Source organism: Oncorhynchus masou, chromosome 1 (genome assembly GCF_036934945.1).
Source record: "Oncorhynchus masou masou isolate Uvic2021 chromosome 1, UVic_Omas_1.1, whole genome shotgun sequence".
Taxonomy (NCBI): Eukaryota; Metazoa; Chordata; class Actinopteri; order Salmoniformes; family Salmonidae; genus Oncorhynchus; species Oncorhynchus masou.
Window position 1 is genome coordinate 11445989 of NC_088212.1, and position 19246 is coordinate 11465234.

The 19246-nt window shown below is 42.4% G+C and overlaps 1 protein-coding gene across 1 annotated transcript in view; it reads right to left on the reverse strand.

Moving 5' to 3' along the window:
• Position 1: 1 nt before the first annotated feature.
• LOC135515194 (SWI/SNF-related matrix-associated actin-dependent regulator of chromatin subfamily A containing DEAD/H box 1A-like) overlaps positions 2 to 19246 on the reverse strand; it is a 32419-nt gene continuing 13174 nt past the window's right edge. The window contains exons 11-23 of the mRNA XM_064938956.1: positions 17578 to 17677; positions 17294 to 17353; positions 16932 to 17007; positions 9863 to 9998; positions 8448 to 8579; positions 6460 to 6555; positions 6087 to 6204; positions 5526 to 5641; positions 5189 to 5377; positions 4907 to 5025; positions 1096 to 1278; positions 671 to 780; positions 2 to 515 (exon numbers count right to left, since the gene is read on the reverse strand). Coding sequence (XP_064795028.1) covers positions 454 to 515; positions 671 to 780; positions 1096 to 1278; positions 4907 to 5025; positions 5189 to 5377; positions 5526 to 5641; positions 6087 to 6204; positions 6460 to 6555; positions 8448 to 8579; positions 9863 to 9998; positions 16932 to 17007; positions 17294 to 17353; positions 17578 to 17677 — 1497 coding nt within the window. The 3' untranslated portion in view covers positions 2 to 453. The remainder of the gene's footprint in view (positions 516 to 670; positions 781 to 1095; positions 1279 to 4906; positions 5026 to 5188; positions 5378 to 5525; positions 5642 to 6086; positions 6205 to 6459; positions 6556 to 8447; positions 8580 to 9862; positions 9999 to 16931; positions 17008 to 17293; positions 17354 to 17577; positions 17678 to 19246) is intronic.

A 19246-nucleotide genomic window follows, 5' to 3' on the forward strand; every position in this document is an offset into this window, starting at 1 on the left:
ATTAAATATTAAAATCTTTATTTAATGTTTCGACAAACCCTGATGTCGCAACAAGGACATACAAAAACAATACAAAGGCCAAGTAACAGCTTTGACATGGGTTTTACAGTACAACCGCAACAAAAACGAGCATTTCTTAAAATGGACAAGTTCAGGTTAGTCCTTCCCCGTTTTGGGCCTTTTGCTTTCGTTTGGTTCCTAATGAATACATCCCTAGTTCTGCACGGAGCAGAGTGCCCTCAACAACACTGTCAACAGGGGCAAACAATCCATTCAAGACAATTCACATCATCTCTATTCCAGACTGTTGGAAGTGGACAGCTGTGTCTCATGGGTGGTGTGAGCAGGGAGACACGCAAAGTTCCAGGAGGAGGATTCAAGTATCCGGGGCAAGTTTCAGTCAAATCGGTGGCGCCTGGGGGGGGGTGACGCTCCAGGCTGGATCCCAGGTCCTCACAGGCCCAGTGCTGCTTTGAGCAGAGAGGCCATGTCCTCGGGTATGGTGCCCTCGTCACCTGGGTATGAACACAAAACGATTTAAGTGATGATTCCATTTCTCAACATGTGATACTGACTTATTACATAAAGAAGAGAGACCATGGACATTGGACTTCCGGGTTGAGTGTGTGTGGGAGTGTGTCAAGCGTCTGTATGTGTGCTAGGTCCTTACCCTCCTCGGCAGCAGTCATGTCCTGCTCCAGTTTGAGTTTCTTCTGACCCAGCTGCAGCATGCAGCCCTCTATGGTGTCCTTCTGGATCAGCTTGATCACCTGGACTGTCCTGTAGGAGGACATGGACAGACACTGACCACCAGTCATTCATCACAAGAGTATTGTAGTATTGTCTCATAACTTGACAGGTTTCTTTTGCGTGGCAACTCTTATCGTCACTACTTCTAGAGACTTGTCTCGAAGCAAGCCATCTCTCACTACTGACCCTAACCCCATAATGCAGCCCAGCCCTCTCCGCCCGTCCGCATTATGTGGTTAGGGTCAGTAGGGGGGGCCCGTCTCACCTGGCCCCCCCTTTCCTGTCTGTGTCTCACCTGGTCTGCACCCATTTTTGTCTGTCACCCCCAGCTCTCTTGTCTCTCACCTGGTCTGCCCTAGTCTGTGGCAACGGTCCTCAGCCTGTTTGTCGTTGTACGGGTTGTAGTCGATGTCGTGCATGATGACCACGTTGGCCGAGGTCAGGTTGATGCCCAGGCCGCCCGCCCGCGTCGACAGCAGGAACACAAAGATTTCCGGGTCCGTGTTGTAGTCATCAATCAGCACGATCCTGCACAAACACAGGTGGGTCCGGGGAGAACAATGGCTTTCTGCTGTTTCTGTACCGGCACAACATACACTACTACTACATACATACACTACTACTACATACACTACTACAACTACATACACTACTACAACTATACTACTACTACTACACACACTACTACTACATACACTACTACAACACACTACATACACTACACACTACTACTACACACACTACTACTACATACACTACACACTACTACTACTACTACATACACTACTACTACATACACTACTACATACACTACTACTACATACACTACTACATACACTACTACATACACTACACTACTACATACACTACTACATACACTACACTACTACATACACTACTACATACACTACACACTACATACACTACTACATACACTACACTACTACATACACTACACACTACTACATACACTACACACTACTACATACACTACACACTACTACACACGACTACACACTACATACACACTACATACACACTGCATACACACTACTACTACTACATACACACACACACACAACTACATACACTACACACTACTACTACTACATACACTACACACTACTACTACTACATACACTACACACAACTACATACACACACACACACACACACACCTACATACACACACACACACCTACATACACACACACACACACACAACTACACACACACACAACTACACACACAACTACACACACACACACACACAACTACATACACTACACACACACACACACACAACTACATACACTACACACTACTACTACTACATACACTACACACTACTACTACTACATACACTACACACTACTACATACACTACACACACACACACACACACAACTACATACACTACACACTACTACTACTACATACACTACTACTACTACATACACTACACACTACTACTACTACATACACTACACACTACTACATACACTACTACTACATACACTACACACTACTACATACACTACACACTACTACATACACTACTACTACATACACTACTACATACACTACACACTACTACTACTACATACACTACACACTACTACTACTACATACACTACACACTACTACATACACTACTACTACATACACTACACACTACTACTACTACTACATACACTACACACTACATACACTACTACATCATACACTACTACTACATACACACAACTACATACACTACACACTACTACTACATACACTACACACTACTACTACTACTACTACTACATACACACTACTACTACTACATACACTACTACATACACACAACTACATACACTACTACTACATACACTACACACTACTACTACTACATACACACTACACACTACTACTACATACACACAACTACATACACTACATACTACTACTACTACACACTACTACTACTACATACACTACACACTACTACTACTACTACATACACTACTACTACATACTACTACATACACTACTACTACATACTACATACACTACATACACTACTACTACATACACTACACATACTACTACTACTACATACACTACACACTACTACTACTACTACATACACTACACACTACTGCTACATACACTACTACTACTACTACATACACTACACACTACTGCTACATACACACAACTACATACACTACATACATACACTACATACACTACATACACTACTACACTACACTACTACTACTACACTACTACTACTACTACACTACTACTACTACTACATACTACTACTACTACATACACACTACTACATACACTACTACATACACTACTACTACTACTACATACACTACTACTACTACTACATACACTACTACTACTACTACATACACTACTACTACTACTACATACACTACTACTACTACTACATACACTACTACTACATACACTACTACTACTACATACACTACACACTACTACATACACTACACACTACTACATACACTACACACTACTACATACACTACACACTACTACATACACTACACACTACTACATACACTACTACTACATACACTACTACTACATACACTACTACTACATACACTACTACTACATACACACTACTACTACTACTACTACTACATACACTACTACTACATACACTACTACTACATACACTACTACTACTACATACACTACTACTACATACACTACTACTACATACACTACTACTACTACATACACTACTACTACTACATACACTACTACTACTACAACTACATACACTACTACTACTACAACTACATACACTACTACTACTACACTACATACACTACTACTACATACACTACACACTACTACTACTACTACATACACTACACACTACTACTACTACTACATACACTACACACTACATACTACTACACTACTACTACATACACACAACTACATACACTACACACTACTACTACATACACTACACACTACTACTACTACTACATACACTACACACTACTACTACTACATACACTACTACATACACACAACTACATACACTACTACTACATACACTACACACTACTACTACTACATACACACTACACACTACTACTACATACACACAACTACATACACTACATACTACTACTACTACATACACTACACACTACTACTACTACATACACTACACACTACTACTACTACTACATACACTACTACTACATACACACAACTACATACACTACTACATACACTACACACTACTACTACATACACTACTACTACATACACTACTACTACTACATACACTACACACTACTACTAAAAAAAAAAAAAAAAAAAAAAAAAAAAAAATCCCATTTAGCAGACGCTTTTGTCCAAAGCGACTTACAAGTCGGCTGGGGCCACTACTTTTACATATGGGTGGTCCCAGCGGGAATCGAACCCATGACGCTTGGCGTTGCAAGCGCCATGCTCTACCGACTGAGCCACACAGGACCTACTACATATACTACATACACACAACTACATACACTACATACTACATACACTACACACTACTACATACACTACACACTACTACATACACTACACACTACTACTACATACACTACACACTACATACACTACACACTACATACACTACACACTACATACACTACTACTACATACACTACTACTACATACACTACTACTACATACACTACTACTACATACACTACTACTACATACACTACTACTACATACACTACTACTACATACACTACTACTACTACATACACTACTACTACTACATACACTACTACTACTACATACACTACTACTACTACATACACTACTACTACTACATACACTACTACTACTACTACATACACTACTACTACTACATACACTACTACTACTACTACTAAAAAAAAAAAAAAATACTACATACACTACACACTACTACTACATACACTACTACTACATACACTACACACTACTACTACATACACTACACACTACAACACACTACAACATCGGTCTCTGAATATTGGCCACTGCCAGTGAAGAGCTTTTTGTGATGAATTACCTTGGCTCCAGTTGCAAAAGACTTACATACAATGTTGGACGGAAGCCATTGAGTTGGACCCACCTGTCTGCTATGGGCGTGGAGCCGTCCAGTCTGATGTAGCGGTGGCCCAGGTGTTTGAGCAGAATCTCTAAGATGTCCAGCATCATGGTGAACTGACTGAAGAGCACTACTCGGTCTCCCTGCAGAGGCAGCACGTTTAAGTCTTTGAAAAGCGCCATCATGTATTATTGTTATTAGAGCATAGCAAGGCACAGCTCAGGACTGTATTCAGTGATGTGGAGACACCATGACATCTAAAGCATGGCCCCCTCTTCCTCGTCTCACCCGCCTTCCTCTCATTACCTTGGTCTTGAGCGTGGCAAGTAGTGTCTGGAGCAGGTGAAACTTCCCAGAGTCCAGTAGAAGGTCTTTGTCCAGCTGGTATTTGTCCAAGGACGAGTATTGCTGGCACAGCCTGTGGAGCTCAAAGTCAGACATCACAGCCATGTCCTCTTGGATCAGCACTGGGTCTGCATCAAAATGGGTCGGCTCCTAGGGGGGGCATAAAGAACAATTATAGAGAGAAGAGACAGGAGATGAATATAAACAGAGAGTGCAGATTTAACAGGTAAGGGTGGTAAACAACAGGGTTACATAGGAGAGGGACTTTTATCTCTTATTTACTGAATGAAGCAACAACCTTGAGCATGAGGCTACTCATGGCCTCCAGTCTCTCTGTGGTGTAGTACTGCCGGTGGAGCAGAGGGTGGTTGGCCATCTTCCTCAGCTGCATCATCACGTTGCACAGCTCTCTCTCTACACACGTGAAAAGAATGAGAGCGAGTGGGTGGGTGAAAGATTTTATTGAATTGAACGGAATTAAATGTATAAATTAATGTAACTGATCTATGCAATTGCTTTACTGTACTATAATTGCATTGCTTTGGCAACACACGGTACCCATTGGTGTGTGTGAGTGAGAGAAACAGTTGAGTTAAATTGAGGACACAGGATGTAAGACACCGACCACACGAAGCGTTATCCCTGATATCTCACCTGTCATCACATTGGTGCCTCGTAACTCGCACAATGTGTCACGACACTGCTGTAACACACAGTAGGGTGAAAGTGCCACTAGATCCTGTCTTTGGGTCTATTTGACATTTCCCCCACTAATGTTTGGAGTTAAGAACAGGGAGGGGAAACTGATCTGTACCTAGGAGAAACTTCATCCCAGAGTTCCCTACAGTTCAGTACGTACTCTCTCCGATGGCAGACTTCTTGAACCTGCCCACCATGGTCTGGTAAAGCTGCTGCTGCTTCTCACTCATTGGGCAGAATACCAACTTCTCCTCCTTTGCTGGCAGCAGCTTAAGAACCTGAGACACACAGACACATTTAAGTTTTAACGTTTATTTAACTGGGTAAGTCAGTTAAGAACCAATTCTTATTTACAATGACGGCCTACCGGTTAACTGCCTTGTTCAGGGGCAGAACAACAGATTTTTACCTTGTCAGCTCGGGGATTCGAACCAGCAACCTTTCGCTCTAACCACTAGGCTACCTGCCGCCCCATACAGATATCTTTACAGATATCCAACATTTCTAAGTTTACCAAGACACTGAGTCCTTACCTCACTCTTGACTCGTCTGAGGATGAAAGGTTTCATGATGAGCTTAGCCTGGGCGATGCGGTCCCTCTCGAAACGACTCTGCTCCTCGTGGGATTTCTACCACAAAACAAAATATAACCCCCATCAAAACACATCCTACAGTACGAGTCTGACTAAACATGAGGGGAGTGGGACCAAGGTCCGTATTCACAAATACCTAATTTAGACAGCATTGTTGGTATGTGACCTGTGAAAGGGGATGATTCCCCCCTAAACATTGTAAGTCTTTTATATCTCCTGCATGCGGAGTGGGAATAGGGGCGTGCGTCTATTTGAATAAATCCATTGTATACACATTCTGAATTACTTTAGGCAGGTCTTCAGAACAATGAGACAACAGGACCGAGTCATGGACACCCTGTTCGACAGGAAACATGACTGCACCAAATTAAGTCAATCGTTTGTTCAAACAAAATTTACGACACACTTGCTGATCACAGTCAACACACATTTTATAGTAAGAATGGAATATAATATTTTTTCCCATCAACTTGAGTGTCATGGGAACCTGTCATAACAAACAAAGTTCCCTTAACAAAAAAAATGTACTTAAACTTTAAGCAGTTAAGAACAAATTCTTATTTACAATGACGGCCTACCGGGGAACATTGGGTTAATTGCCTCGTTCAGGGTCAGAACGACAGAGTTTGTGGGCTCGGGGACTCGATCTAGCAACCTTTCGGTTACTGGCTCAACGCTCTAACCACTAGGCTGCCTGCGACTCCAATTTGAAACAGAGCGCATGCCCTCTTCCTGAGAGTTTGTATGTGCGTTGGAAACAACAAACTGTAAGGTTTCTAATCATGTAAAAAATGTACATCTGACCTGGATGACCTCTGTAGGAGCATTTGAAAAAGTCTTTTTTTTCATCAATGTTTCCTACCATCACTCTGCTTTGTTAGATACAGTGTCATGCACATTGATAGCTTGCTGCGAAACATTCCATTCCAGCCAACTGTTTTTTAATAGTAATAATCATAGAAAAACATATGTCCAAGATACTGTAACCTAATAGCTTCTGGCTCCAGGAGCAGAGGACTAGTGCAGCAGCTTGCATAATTGCGCATTATTCCTTGGATAAATATTAGCTGTAATACTGAAGTAAATGTATCATCACCAGCCAATGTGATCACACCATCGCTCTCCCTCTGAAAAGTCCCCACCAGCTATTTTAGCTGAAGACCGAAACTCTACAAATCGAATGCATATTACCCAGAATTTTAAAGCTAATTATAAAGGGCCTTTAAATATTTATCTGTCAAAGTCGAGAAAACATAAAAATGGTTAAAAGGCAAAGCATTACTGTGACAAGCATGAACAGCTCGAGGACCAACATACCTACATTTTAACGGAGAGTAAATGCATTCAAATGAATTGTGACTGAGAAGTTTGATGTCAGATAAGAATGTTCATGATTTAACAAGGGCCAAAGCCAGTAAGATGGAAGGAGACATTTTATACTGAGGCGTTGGTGGGACTTTTAAACATAATACTGCAATCATGATTACCTCAGTTGGAGGAAATAAAAAGTAACCTTTTCAGATAAAGATAAGGTGGTAAAAAGCTGAAGTTGGCAGGTTTTTGTCTTGGCATGATAATGTCTCCGAGTAGGAGCACTGAGCAAGAGTTAGTTGTTACGATTTAAAGGGCAAAACGGATCCGAGATCAGCACTCCTACTCTGAGACGCTTTGCGAAGACAGGCCCTGGTCGGAGTTTGGTACAAGCTTGGTTTGAAACCCAGTTTTGATCTCCAATCCCCATCCGCTCGATCCAAGCTTCTGCCAGCCTGACAGTAACTCACAGTTTGTCTATAAATCGTGGTTGGAAGATACTAGATTTCCTGCTTATTCCCTACAGATTACGAGAATGTTCCAACTGTCTTCAAATCTTCCAACCCTGGGAATTTGGGAAAAGTGACCAAAAATGTCAACCCTAAACCTGACCTTACCATGGAGAACATCTTGGCTATCTGCGTGGTGCTGCTGGAGAACATGGAGGGCATGATGAAGTTGAGCAGCGACATCAGCTCCAGCAGGTTGTTCTGCACAGGGGTGCCGGTCAGGAGCAACCGGTGCTCAGCCTGGAGACACAGAGACAGGTAGTCAGGGAGAGAGAGGGAAGAGGTGTAAACACAGGCAGGGAAGAGGGGTAAACACAGGCAGCGAAGAGGTGTAAACACAGGCAGCGAAGAGGTGTAAACACAGGCAGCGAAGAGGTGTAAACACAGGCAGCGAAGAGGTGTAAACACAGGCAGGAAAGAGGTGTAAACACAGGGAGGAAAGAGGTGTAAACACAGGCAGCGAAAGAGGTGTAAACACAGGGAGGAAAGAGGTGTAAACACAGGAGGAAAGAGGTGTAAACACAGGCAGGAAAGAGGTGTAAACACAGGGAGGAAAGAGGTGTAAACACAGGGAGGAAAGAGGTGTAAACACAGGGAGGAAAGAGGTGTAAACACAGGGAGGAAAGAGGTGTAAACACAGGGAGGAAAGAGGTGTAAACACAGGGAGGAAAGAGGTGTAAACACAGACAGGGGAGAGGTAAACACAGACAGGGGAGAGGTAAACACAGACAGGGGAGAGGTAAACACAGACAGGGGAGAGGTAAACACAGACAGGGGAGAGGTAAACACAGACAGGGGAGAGGTAAACACAGACAGGGGAGAGGGAGGGGAGAGGTAAACACAGGGAGGGGAGAGGTAAACACAGGGAGGGGAGAGGTAAACACAGGGAGGGAGAGGTAAACACAGACAGGGAGAGGTAAACACAGGGAGAGGTAAACACAGACAGGGGAGAGGTAAACACAGACGGGAGAGAGGTAAACACAGACGGGAGAGGTAAACAGTGAGGGGAGAGGTAAACACAGTGAGGGGAGAGGTAAACACAGTGAGGGGAGAGGTAAACACAGGGAGGGGAGAGGTAAACACAGGGAGGGGAGAGGTAAACACAGGGAGGGGAGAGGTAAACACAGGAGGGAGATGTAAACACAGGGAGGGAGATGTAAACACAGGGAGGGGAGAGGTAAACACAGGGAGGGGAGAGGTAAACACAGGGAGGGGAGAGGTAAACACAGGGAGGGAGAGGTAAACACAGGGAGGGGAGAGGTAAACACAGGGAGGGAGAGGTAAACACAGGGAGGGAGAGGTAAACACAGGGAGGGAGAGGTAAACACAGGGAGGGGAGAGGTAAACACAGGGAGGGAGAGGTAAACACAGGGAGGGGAGAGGTAAACACAGGGAGGGGAGAGGTAAACACAGGGAGGGAGAGGTAAACAGAGTTAGGAGCAACCGGTGCTCAGCCTGGGTACACACAGAGTCAGAGTCAGTGAGAGCGTCAGACAGAACCAGGCAGTGTTGGGTACACTAACATTGATGGCCATGAGGTGGCGGTAACGGAGGGACTTCATGTTCTTCAGCATGTGGCCCTCGTCAAACACGGCGTACTTCAGTTTGAGCTTGCGGAAGAGACTGCGGTCGCTGTCGTTGCCGATGGCCAGGTTGTATCTGCAGAGAGGAATGACAGACATCAGCATCTATAGTTGAACGTTCATTCCCTATGTCGGGCCTACATCAAAGTGGAGGGCTTCAGGCATGCAAGAGCACACTATGACCACTAGGGGGGAACAATGAATTTCTATCTATTTTTACATCAGATACTGTCGGCTTTCGTGTGAAGCTGTCTAATGTCTGTTGTTGGGGGCCTGCGCTGCTGCCAGCAACGGTTTGGGTCTCAGTGCATTTCTTTCACATGGCTAAGCATTGGACCTGTACTATCATCACTGTACCTCACCTCGCAATGTTAGCATTTCACCACCACCTCATTTAACATCTCAAAGTAATGCCATATTGGACTTCACAGCTGTTGCTTGCCATTCTCTGCCATTTTCCCAACTGTTAACAATGATGGCATGCTGAGAATCATGATGATGATGATGATGATGGGGAGCGGTTATTTTATCATTTACATTTTGTGAAGAAAAAACAACTTTCAGTTAGCGATTTTCTCAAAACATTAACGTTTAAAACATTCACACCCCTAGCACGCATGCGCACACTAAGCAAAGTCAAGATGTCAGGGCCTTTAAGTTCCAGTGAATTCCTGGTACTTATCGAATAGACTCATCATTTATGGAGGCTTAATGTCAGCTAACAAGATTGGAGAAGATGTACCAAGGGTGGACTCAGTGCCTTCATTTTCCATATGGCCGCCTCGTACACTGGAACCATCCCAAATAGCACCCTTTTCCCTTTATCGTGCACTACTTTTCACCACAGCTCATAGGGCTCTGGTCAAAATATGTGCACTATGAAGGGAAGAGGATGCCACTTGGGACAGCCACAGCACGTAAAGCTCTTTAATATCATCCAGTTCTGTACTGGTGGTGCCCCGATCGCGCAGTTGAATCAACTTTAGGACACGGTCCTGGCTTTTGCTCGACTTTCTTGGGCGCCCTGAAGCCTTCTTCACAACAATTGAACCGCTCTTCTTGAAGTTCTTGATGATCCGATAAATGGTTGATTTTAGGTGCAATCTTACTAGCAGCAACATCTGTGTAGCCCTTTTTGTGCAAAGCAACGATGACAGCACATGTTTCCTTGCAGGTAACCATGGTTGACAGAGGAAGAACAATGATTCCAAGCACCACCCTCCGTTTGAAGCTTCCAGTCTATTATTCAAACTCAATCAGCATGACAGAGTGATCTCCAGCCTTGTCCTCGTCAACACTCACACCTGTGTTAACGAAAGAATCACTGACATGATGTCAGCTGGTCCTTTTGTGGCAGGGCTGAAATGCAGTGGAAATGCTTTTTTTTGTGATTTGGTTCATTTGCATGGCAAAGAGGGACTTTGCAATTAAATCGCAATTCATCTGATCACTCTTCACAACATTCTGGAGTATATTCAAATTGCCATCTCATACAAACTGAGGCAGCAGACTTTCCACCAGACACACAACTGGAACTTATCGGACATCTAGTGTGACAGTGCTTTGAAGGAGAAGTACAACCACAAAAAGTTTCCTAACATGAAAAAGCACGCCCAGAGTATGCTGGTTTTATTCAGGTCGTGTGTGTGACTAAACTTTCTCAGTAATTTAAAACATGGGCAAGGCCACGACAACAAATTTAACAAACCACTTGAACCAGCTGTTCTGAGGATCTCTACTTCAGAAATGCCACCAGACTTTAACACCCTTTCCGAGAGAGCTGACCAGACCCATTGCTCACATTAAGACTAAAATCACCAAGAGTGGGTCAGGCCAGGGTATTCTTTCCAAAACAGTCGTTAAAAAAATATTATGTGATGGTTATTGCAGTGAGAATTATCCAGCAATGCACTCGGATACTGGATTTGTCCCCATTAATTTTACATTACAATGGTTCAGATTGTACTTTATTTGGGCTGAGATGATTTGACAACTGTTCAGTAATCTTCTTTAATATTTATTTATTTTTTATATCACCTTTATTTAACCAGGTAGGCAAGTTGAGAACAAGTTCTCATTTACAATTGCGACCTGGCCAAGATAAAGCAAAGCAGTTCGACACATACAACGACACAGAGTTACACATGGAGTAAACAAAACATACAGTCAATAATACAGTATAAACAAGTCTATATATGATGTGAGCAAATGAGGTGAGATAAGGGAGGTAAAGGCAAAAAAAGGCCATGGTGGCAAAGTAAATACAATATAGCAAGTAAAACACTGGAATGGTAGATTTGCAGTGGAAGAATGTGCAAAGTAGAAATAAAAATAATGGGGTGCAAAGGAGCAAAATAAATAAATTAAATACAGTAGGGAAAGAGGTAGTTGTTTGGGCTAAATTATAGGTGGGCTATGTACAGGTGCAGTAATCTGTGAGCTGCTCTGACAGTTGGTGCTTAAAGCTAGTGAGGGAGATAAGTGTTTCCAGTTTCAGTGCTTTTTGTAGTTCGTTCCAGTCATTGGCAGCAGAGAACTGGAAGGAGAGGCGGCCAAAGAAAGAATTGGTTTTGGGGGTGACTAGAGAGATATACCTGCTGGAGCGTGCTACAGGTGGGAGATGCTATGGTGACCAGAGAGATATACCTGCTGGAGCGCGTGCTACAGGTGGGAGAAGCTACGGTGACCAGAGAGATATACCTGCTGGAGCGCGTGCTACAGGTGGGAGAAGCTACGGTGACTAGAGAGATATACCTGCTGGAGCGCGTGCTACAGGTGGGAGAAGCTACGGTGACCAGAGAGATATACCTGCTGGAGCGTGTGCTACAGGTGGGAGATGCTATGGTGACCAGAGAGATATACCTGCTGGAGCGTGTGCTACAGGTGGGAGATGCTATGGTGACCAGAGAGAGAGTTATAGACCATCTACATATCAACATGAAGCCAAATGTTTTGTGTATGTGGTGGTTTACAATGTTCTTTATTTAGGGTGGAATTCCATAATATACTGTCATAAACAGGCCATTCAATATGAACTCAAATTCTTTATATTTTTTTGCTCGTATTTGCGTCACTCAGATTGTACATCAGGAACAGAGACCATCTTTATCAGATGTTTTCTGTTTCCAGTCATATAAACATGTTTTCATATTTCAAAAGTTTGCACTTTGTGTCTGAGTCTGATTGTGGGTAGAGATAATACAGTGAAATAGTTGTTCTGCAATCTTAGCAGCATACGAGCGTCTGCTAAATGACTTAAATGTAATGTAATGTAATACGTACACCTATATATAGGACACTACTACTTCTGTGTCAACGTGAACAAAAGGCTTCATATGTGTTGTCACACACATAGTATGTGTCCCTTCACTTTGTTTCAAAAGCTGAATGTGGCCCTTGAGCCAAAAAAAGCCCACCCCTGCCCTAGACGTTGCTCTTGGCTCAGTACACCCCTTGCACAGCTGTAGAGTGAAGTAGGCCCTAGATGCTAATCTTGGGTCGGTTAAAAATGTTTTGCTCAGAAAACTGTGGGGGGGGGGGGGGGGGGGGTTATTGTGCACTAGGGGTTATTGTGGTTCCACTGACAGACTGAAACCAATCTGACAACATGGTGTGCATGTGTCTGTTATATACAACTCTAGTTCCCAAAAGCTATTTAAAGAAAGCATGGGTGGCGCCATTAAGTACTTTGACCATTTTGAAGTAGTCAACTGGGTGGGACTTCATATGGGTTAAGGAAGGATCACATAATTCCATCCAGGTCCTCAGGAGGGATAAGCCAATGATTTATACTTGTTTGCAAACATTCCATAACGGCAGGTGGCAGTAAATCGCCAACCTTGTCTTTATACCTGTTCAAACAACACACTCCAGGTGGACGACTTCAAAATGAAGATGGCCTCATTGGCACTATCCGAACATTCAGACGCCATAATCGGACCGACAAAGATGAGTCGTCTATCTAAGTCTGTGGTGTGTACATTTGAAGTCTGAAGTTTACGTACACTTAGGTTGGAGTCATTAAAACTCGTTTTTCAACCACTCCACAAATTTCTTGTTAACAAACTATAGTTTTTGCAAGTCGCTTAGGACATCTACTTTGTGCACAAGTAATTTTTCCAACAATTGTTTACAGACAGATTTCACTTATAATTCACTGTATCACAATTCCAGTGGGTCAGAAGTTTACATACACTAAGTTGACTGTGCCTTTAAACAGCTTGGAAAATTCCAGAAAATTATGTCATGGCTTTAGAAACTTCTGATAGGGTAATTGACATAATTTGAGTCAATTGGAGGTGTACCTGCGGATGTATTTCAAGGCCTACCTTCAAACTCAGTGCCTATTTGCCTGACATCATGGAAAAAAATCAGAAGACATCAACCAACAAAACATAATTTTAGACCTCCACAAGTCTGGTTCATCCTTGGGAGCAATTTCCAAATGCCTGAAGGTACCATGTTCATCTGTACAAACATTAGTACGCAAGTATAAACACCATGGGACCACACAGCAGTCATTGCCCTCAGGAAGGAGATGCATTCTGTCTTCTAGAGATGAACGTACTTTGGTGCGAAAAGTGCAAATAAATCCCAGAACAACAGTGAAGGACCTTGTGAAGATGCTGGAGGAAACCGGTACAAAAGTATCTATATCCACAGTAAAACTAGTCCTAAATTGACATAACCTGAAAGGCCACTCAGCAAGGAAGAAGCCACTGCTCCAAAACTGCCATAAAAAAGCCAGACTACAGTTTGCAACTGCACATGGGGACAAAGATTTTACTTTTTGAAGAAATGTCCTCTGGTCTGATGAAACAAAATACAACTGTTGTGCGCCGCTCGAACCCAGAATCTCTGGCGATGCAGTGCCTTAGACCACTGTGATACAGCCTGGAATCAAACCAGGGTCTGTAGTGACACCTCTATCTCTGTGATGCAGTGCCTTCGACCACTGCGCCACCCAGGAGGCGTTAAAATAGAAATGTTTGGCCATAATGGATGTATGTGTAAACATGTATACGCAGGGCCCCGCTGTAAAAGAGACCTTGGTCTCAGTCTGTGTTCCTTGTTGAAATAAAGGTATAATAATAATAATAAAATGACCATCGTTATGTTTGGAGGAAAAAGGGGGAGGCTTGCAAGCCGAAGAACATCATCCCAACCGTGAAAAATGGGGGTGGCAGCATCACATTGTGGGGGTCCTTTGCTGCAGGAGAGACTGGTGCACTTCACAAAATAGATGGCATCATGAGGTGGGAAAATTACGTGGATATTTTGGAGCAACATCGCAAGACATCAGTCAGGAAGTTAAAGCTTGGTCAAAAATGGGTCTTTCAAATGGACAATGACCCCAAGCATACTTCCAAAGTTGTGGAAAATGGCTTAACCTCTCTGGCCTACCCGAGACGCAATCGTCCCACCTTGCCAACAATAAATGCAAATGCGCTACGCCAAATGCTAATAGCACTCGTTAAAACTCAAACGTTCATTAAAACTCACATGCAGGGTACTCAATTCAAGCTACACTCGTTGTGAATCTAGCCAACGAGTCAGATTTGTAAAATGCTTTTCGGCGAAAGCATGAGAAGCTATTATCTGATAGCATGCAACACCCCGAAATACCAGAAGGGGACGTAAACAAAGGAATTAGCGTAGCCGGCGCAACAAAAAACGCAGAAATAAAATATAAAACATTCATTACCTTTGACAAGCTTCTTTGTTGGCACTCCTATATGTCCCATAAACATCACAAGTGGGTCTTTTTTTCAATTAAATCGGTCCTTGTATACCCAAAATGTCCATTTATGAAGACCGTTAGATCAAGGAAAAACACTGTTATTAAACGCAACGTTTTTTTTTAAATTAAAAAAGTTGCCTATAAACTTTGATAAAACACTTCAAACTACTTCTGTAATCCAACTTTAGGTATTAGTAAACGTTAATAAACGATCAAATTGATCACGGAGCGACCTGTATTCAATAGCTAGAAGTTTTCAAAACGAAGTCCATTTTCTAACCGACATTTTCTCCAGCTGCGCACCTGAAGACAGGATGTGCCATTGACTAATCTGAGGATAAAGGGCCCTGGAAATCACAACACTGGCGACATCGTGTGGAAGCTGTAGGAATTGCAAGCCCAGTCCCATCATTTATTGCAAGCCATAGACAATACCGAGACTGGCGGATGGATTTTTTTCTTTGTCGATTTTGTGATCAGGTTTCCTTGCGATTTTGACCACGGAACTCGTTCTGTTATAGTCACAGACACCATTGAACCAGTTCTAGAAACTTCATTGTTTTCTATGCACACATACTAATCATATGCATATACTATATTCCTGGCATGAGTAGCAGGACGTTGAAATGTTGCGCGATTTTTAACAGAATGTTGAAAAAAGTAGCCCGATCTCTAAGAGGTTTTAAGGGCAACAAAGTCCTGACCTCAATCCTATAGAACATTTGTGGGCAGAACTGAAAAAGCGTGTGCAAGCAAGGAGGCCTACAAACCTGACTCAGTTACACCAGCTCTGTCAGGAGGAATGGGCCAAAATTCACCCTACTTATTGTGGGAAGCTTGTGGAAGGCTACCCGAAACATTTGACCCAAGTTAAACAATTTAAAGGCAATGCTACCAAATACAAACTGAGTGTATGTGAACTTCTGACCCACTGGGAATGTGATGAAAGAAATAAAAAGCTGAAATAAATCACTACTATTATTCTGACATTTCACATTCTTAAAATAAAGTGGTGATCCTAACTGACATAAGACAGGGAATTTTTACTAGGATTAAATGTCAGGAATTGTGAAAAACTGAGTTTAAATGTATTTGGCTTAGGTGTATGGAAACTTCCGACTTCAACTGTATGTACGCATGTGTCAAATCAAATTTTATACATCACATACATGCGTTTAGCAGATGTTATTGCGGGTGTAGCGAAATGCTTGTGTTTCTAGCTCCAACAGTGCAGTGATATCTAACAAGCATGTGTGTTCAATGACTCACGTGGACACGATGACGTTGAAGTCCACCCGATTATTCAAGATGTCATGTCGCAGATACTGACGGTCCTCCACAGAGCCTGAAAACACATCAGGGGGTTATGCCATAGAAATATAATTACCATCCAATATGGCCTCATTGATTACAGCGGGGACGCCCTTTCTAGTAATAATAGACTCAAAGCTAACAACTGAAGCTAACAAGACTCAAAGCTAACAACCGATCACTTTATCCTGGACCTGAACAGATAAAAGCTAAGGAAGAGATGGGACCGCAACCAAAATAAGTTAGATGTTATTGTGCCAGTCATGTTAAAAAAAATTATATATATTTTTTAATTGACAATTAAAATCAAAACGCCTCACCGTAATAGACGAGCACCTTGAGACTGGGGCACCACAGCTTCAGCTCCCGAACCCAGTTATCTGGAGCCAAGGGAACACATTTCAGACCACTTTAATACATTTTAGTACAATTGACTCAGACAAAACCTGATATTTATGCTACACAGATATTATTAAAAGGCCAGTCATTTTTAAGTAAAATGATCAAACAATACTCCCTTGTTTGTGTCATGTTTTCTGTAAGTGGTTATAAACACACTTAATTGGTTATAAAGTGAATGGATTGACATGAGCAGAGCCCTTACCCAGGGTGGAGGCGGGCACAGTGATGAGGTGGGGGCCTTTGATGCCATCCTGGTACAGCCTGGCCAGGAAGGCTATGGCCTGGATGGTCTTTCCCAAACCCTGTCGAGTAGATGACCAAGAGAGTAAAAAGAGAGATGGAGAGAGAGTGAGAAAGAGAGAAAATAGAGATCAATATCTGCTCTTCAAAACAAGTACGAGTTAAAAACAGCATCACGGAGTCCCAGGTCTCTTGTCAGGACTTGAATCACGTCCTGGAAACCTAAAAGTATTTCAACCAAACAAGACACACTGTCAACCTAACAGTATTTCAACCAAACAAGACAGCCTTTCCTTCTGTTATTTTTAACATTCTGATCTGTCCCACATTCCTTTAGTTCTCTCTATGTATTCACCTGCCGTTGCTCCACCCACACCATTAGTCAAACACTCCCTTATCTAGAGCCTTTGTAAAGACTGTTGGTAGCTAAATCCATCTAGAAGGGCCAAGTAAAAACGATTGGCTGGTATGCCTTCATCCGCCTGAGCGGTTGGCTGTGAATGCCCTCACCCGCTGTATACTTCTAACTGATTGGTTTGGTTCTGCCCTCTATAGTACTGTCTGGGTAAAACATCACTGTACTCTTGACAGTCACCATTACACACACACACACACACACGCGTTTCCATTTGAGGATGTTTAAATGGTTCTGGTAATCCAAATGACTTGGAATGTTATTGTTGTGGTTGTAGAAGACAAAGATACGAACACATGTAAACAGTACTGGTTAAGGGTTGTAACTATCCAATATATGTACATTAAGGGCATAAATGGAATCAATATAGACATTTACCTCTTGGAGAGAAAGAGAGAAACAAATGACTTGGATTGAAAAAGGGGTCAAGATTTACGGCCCCATCTCCCTCCAGCCTTGAGACCTTTGAGATCAGATGTGTCCTGGTGCCACAGAGTCGTAAATGACTCTGGTCATGAGCAATCTCCAAGAGCCGTCTGGGATGACGCTAGAAGCTCGCTCATGGCAGCACAATAAAGCCCCCTAATAAAAGGCCACTTTGGAAAACGATGTGGAAGCATGAGCAGACATAACACTATGTTTATCAATACGATAATTAAACCACTTCTGCACACGTACAACCAATGCAATAACACTTCCGCTGAAACATATACGCATATAGTAATTATACTACATAGGCCATACAGTAGCATATAGTAATTAGTGGTGAAAACAATATGGTGAAACATCAAGTAGATTATTAGAAACAGCAGTAGAAACATATCTAACATTAAAGAATTAGTAGAAACAGCCATACAGTAGAACACATATCATATAGTAATTAGTGGTGATTAATGAATAGAAACAGCCATACAGTAGAACACATATGGCTGAAACATATCATATAGTAATTAGTGGTGATTAATATAGAAACAGCCATACAGTAGAACACATATGGCTGAAACATATCATATAGTAATTAGTGGTGATTAATGAATAGAAACAGCCCATACAGTAGAACACATATAGTAATTATGGCTGAAACATATCATATAGTAATTAGTGGTGATTAATGAATAGAAACAGCCATACAGTAGAACACATATGGCTGAAACATATCATATAGTAATTAGTGGTGATTAATGAATAGAAACAGCCATACAGTAGAACACATATG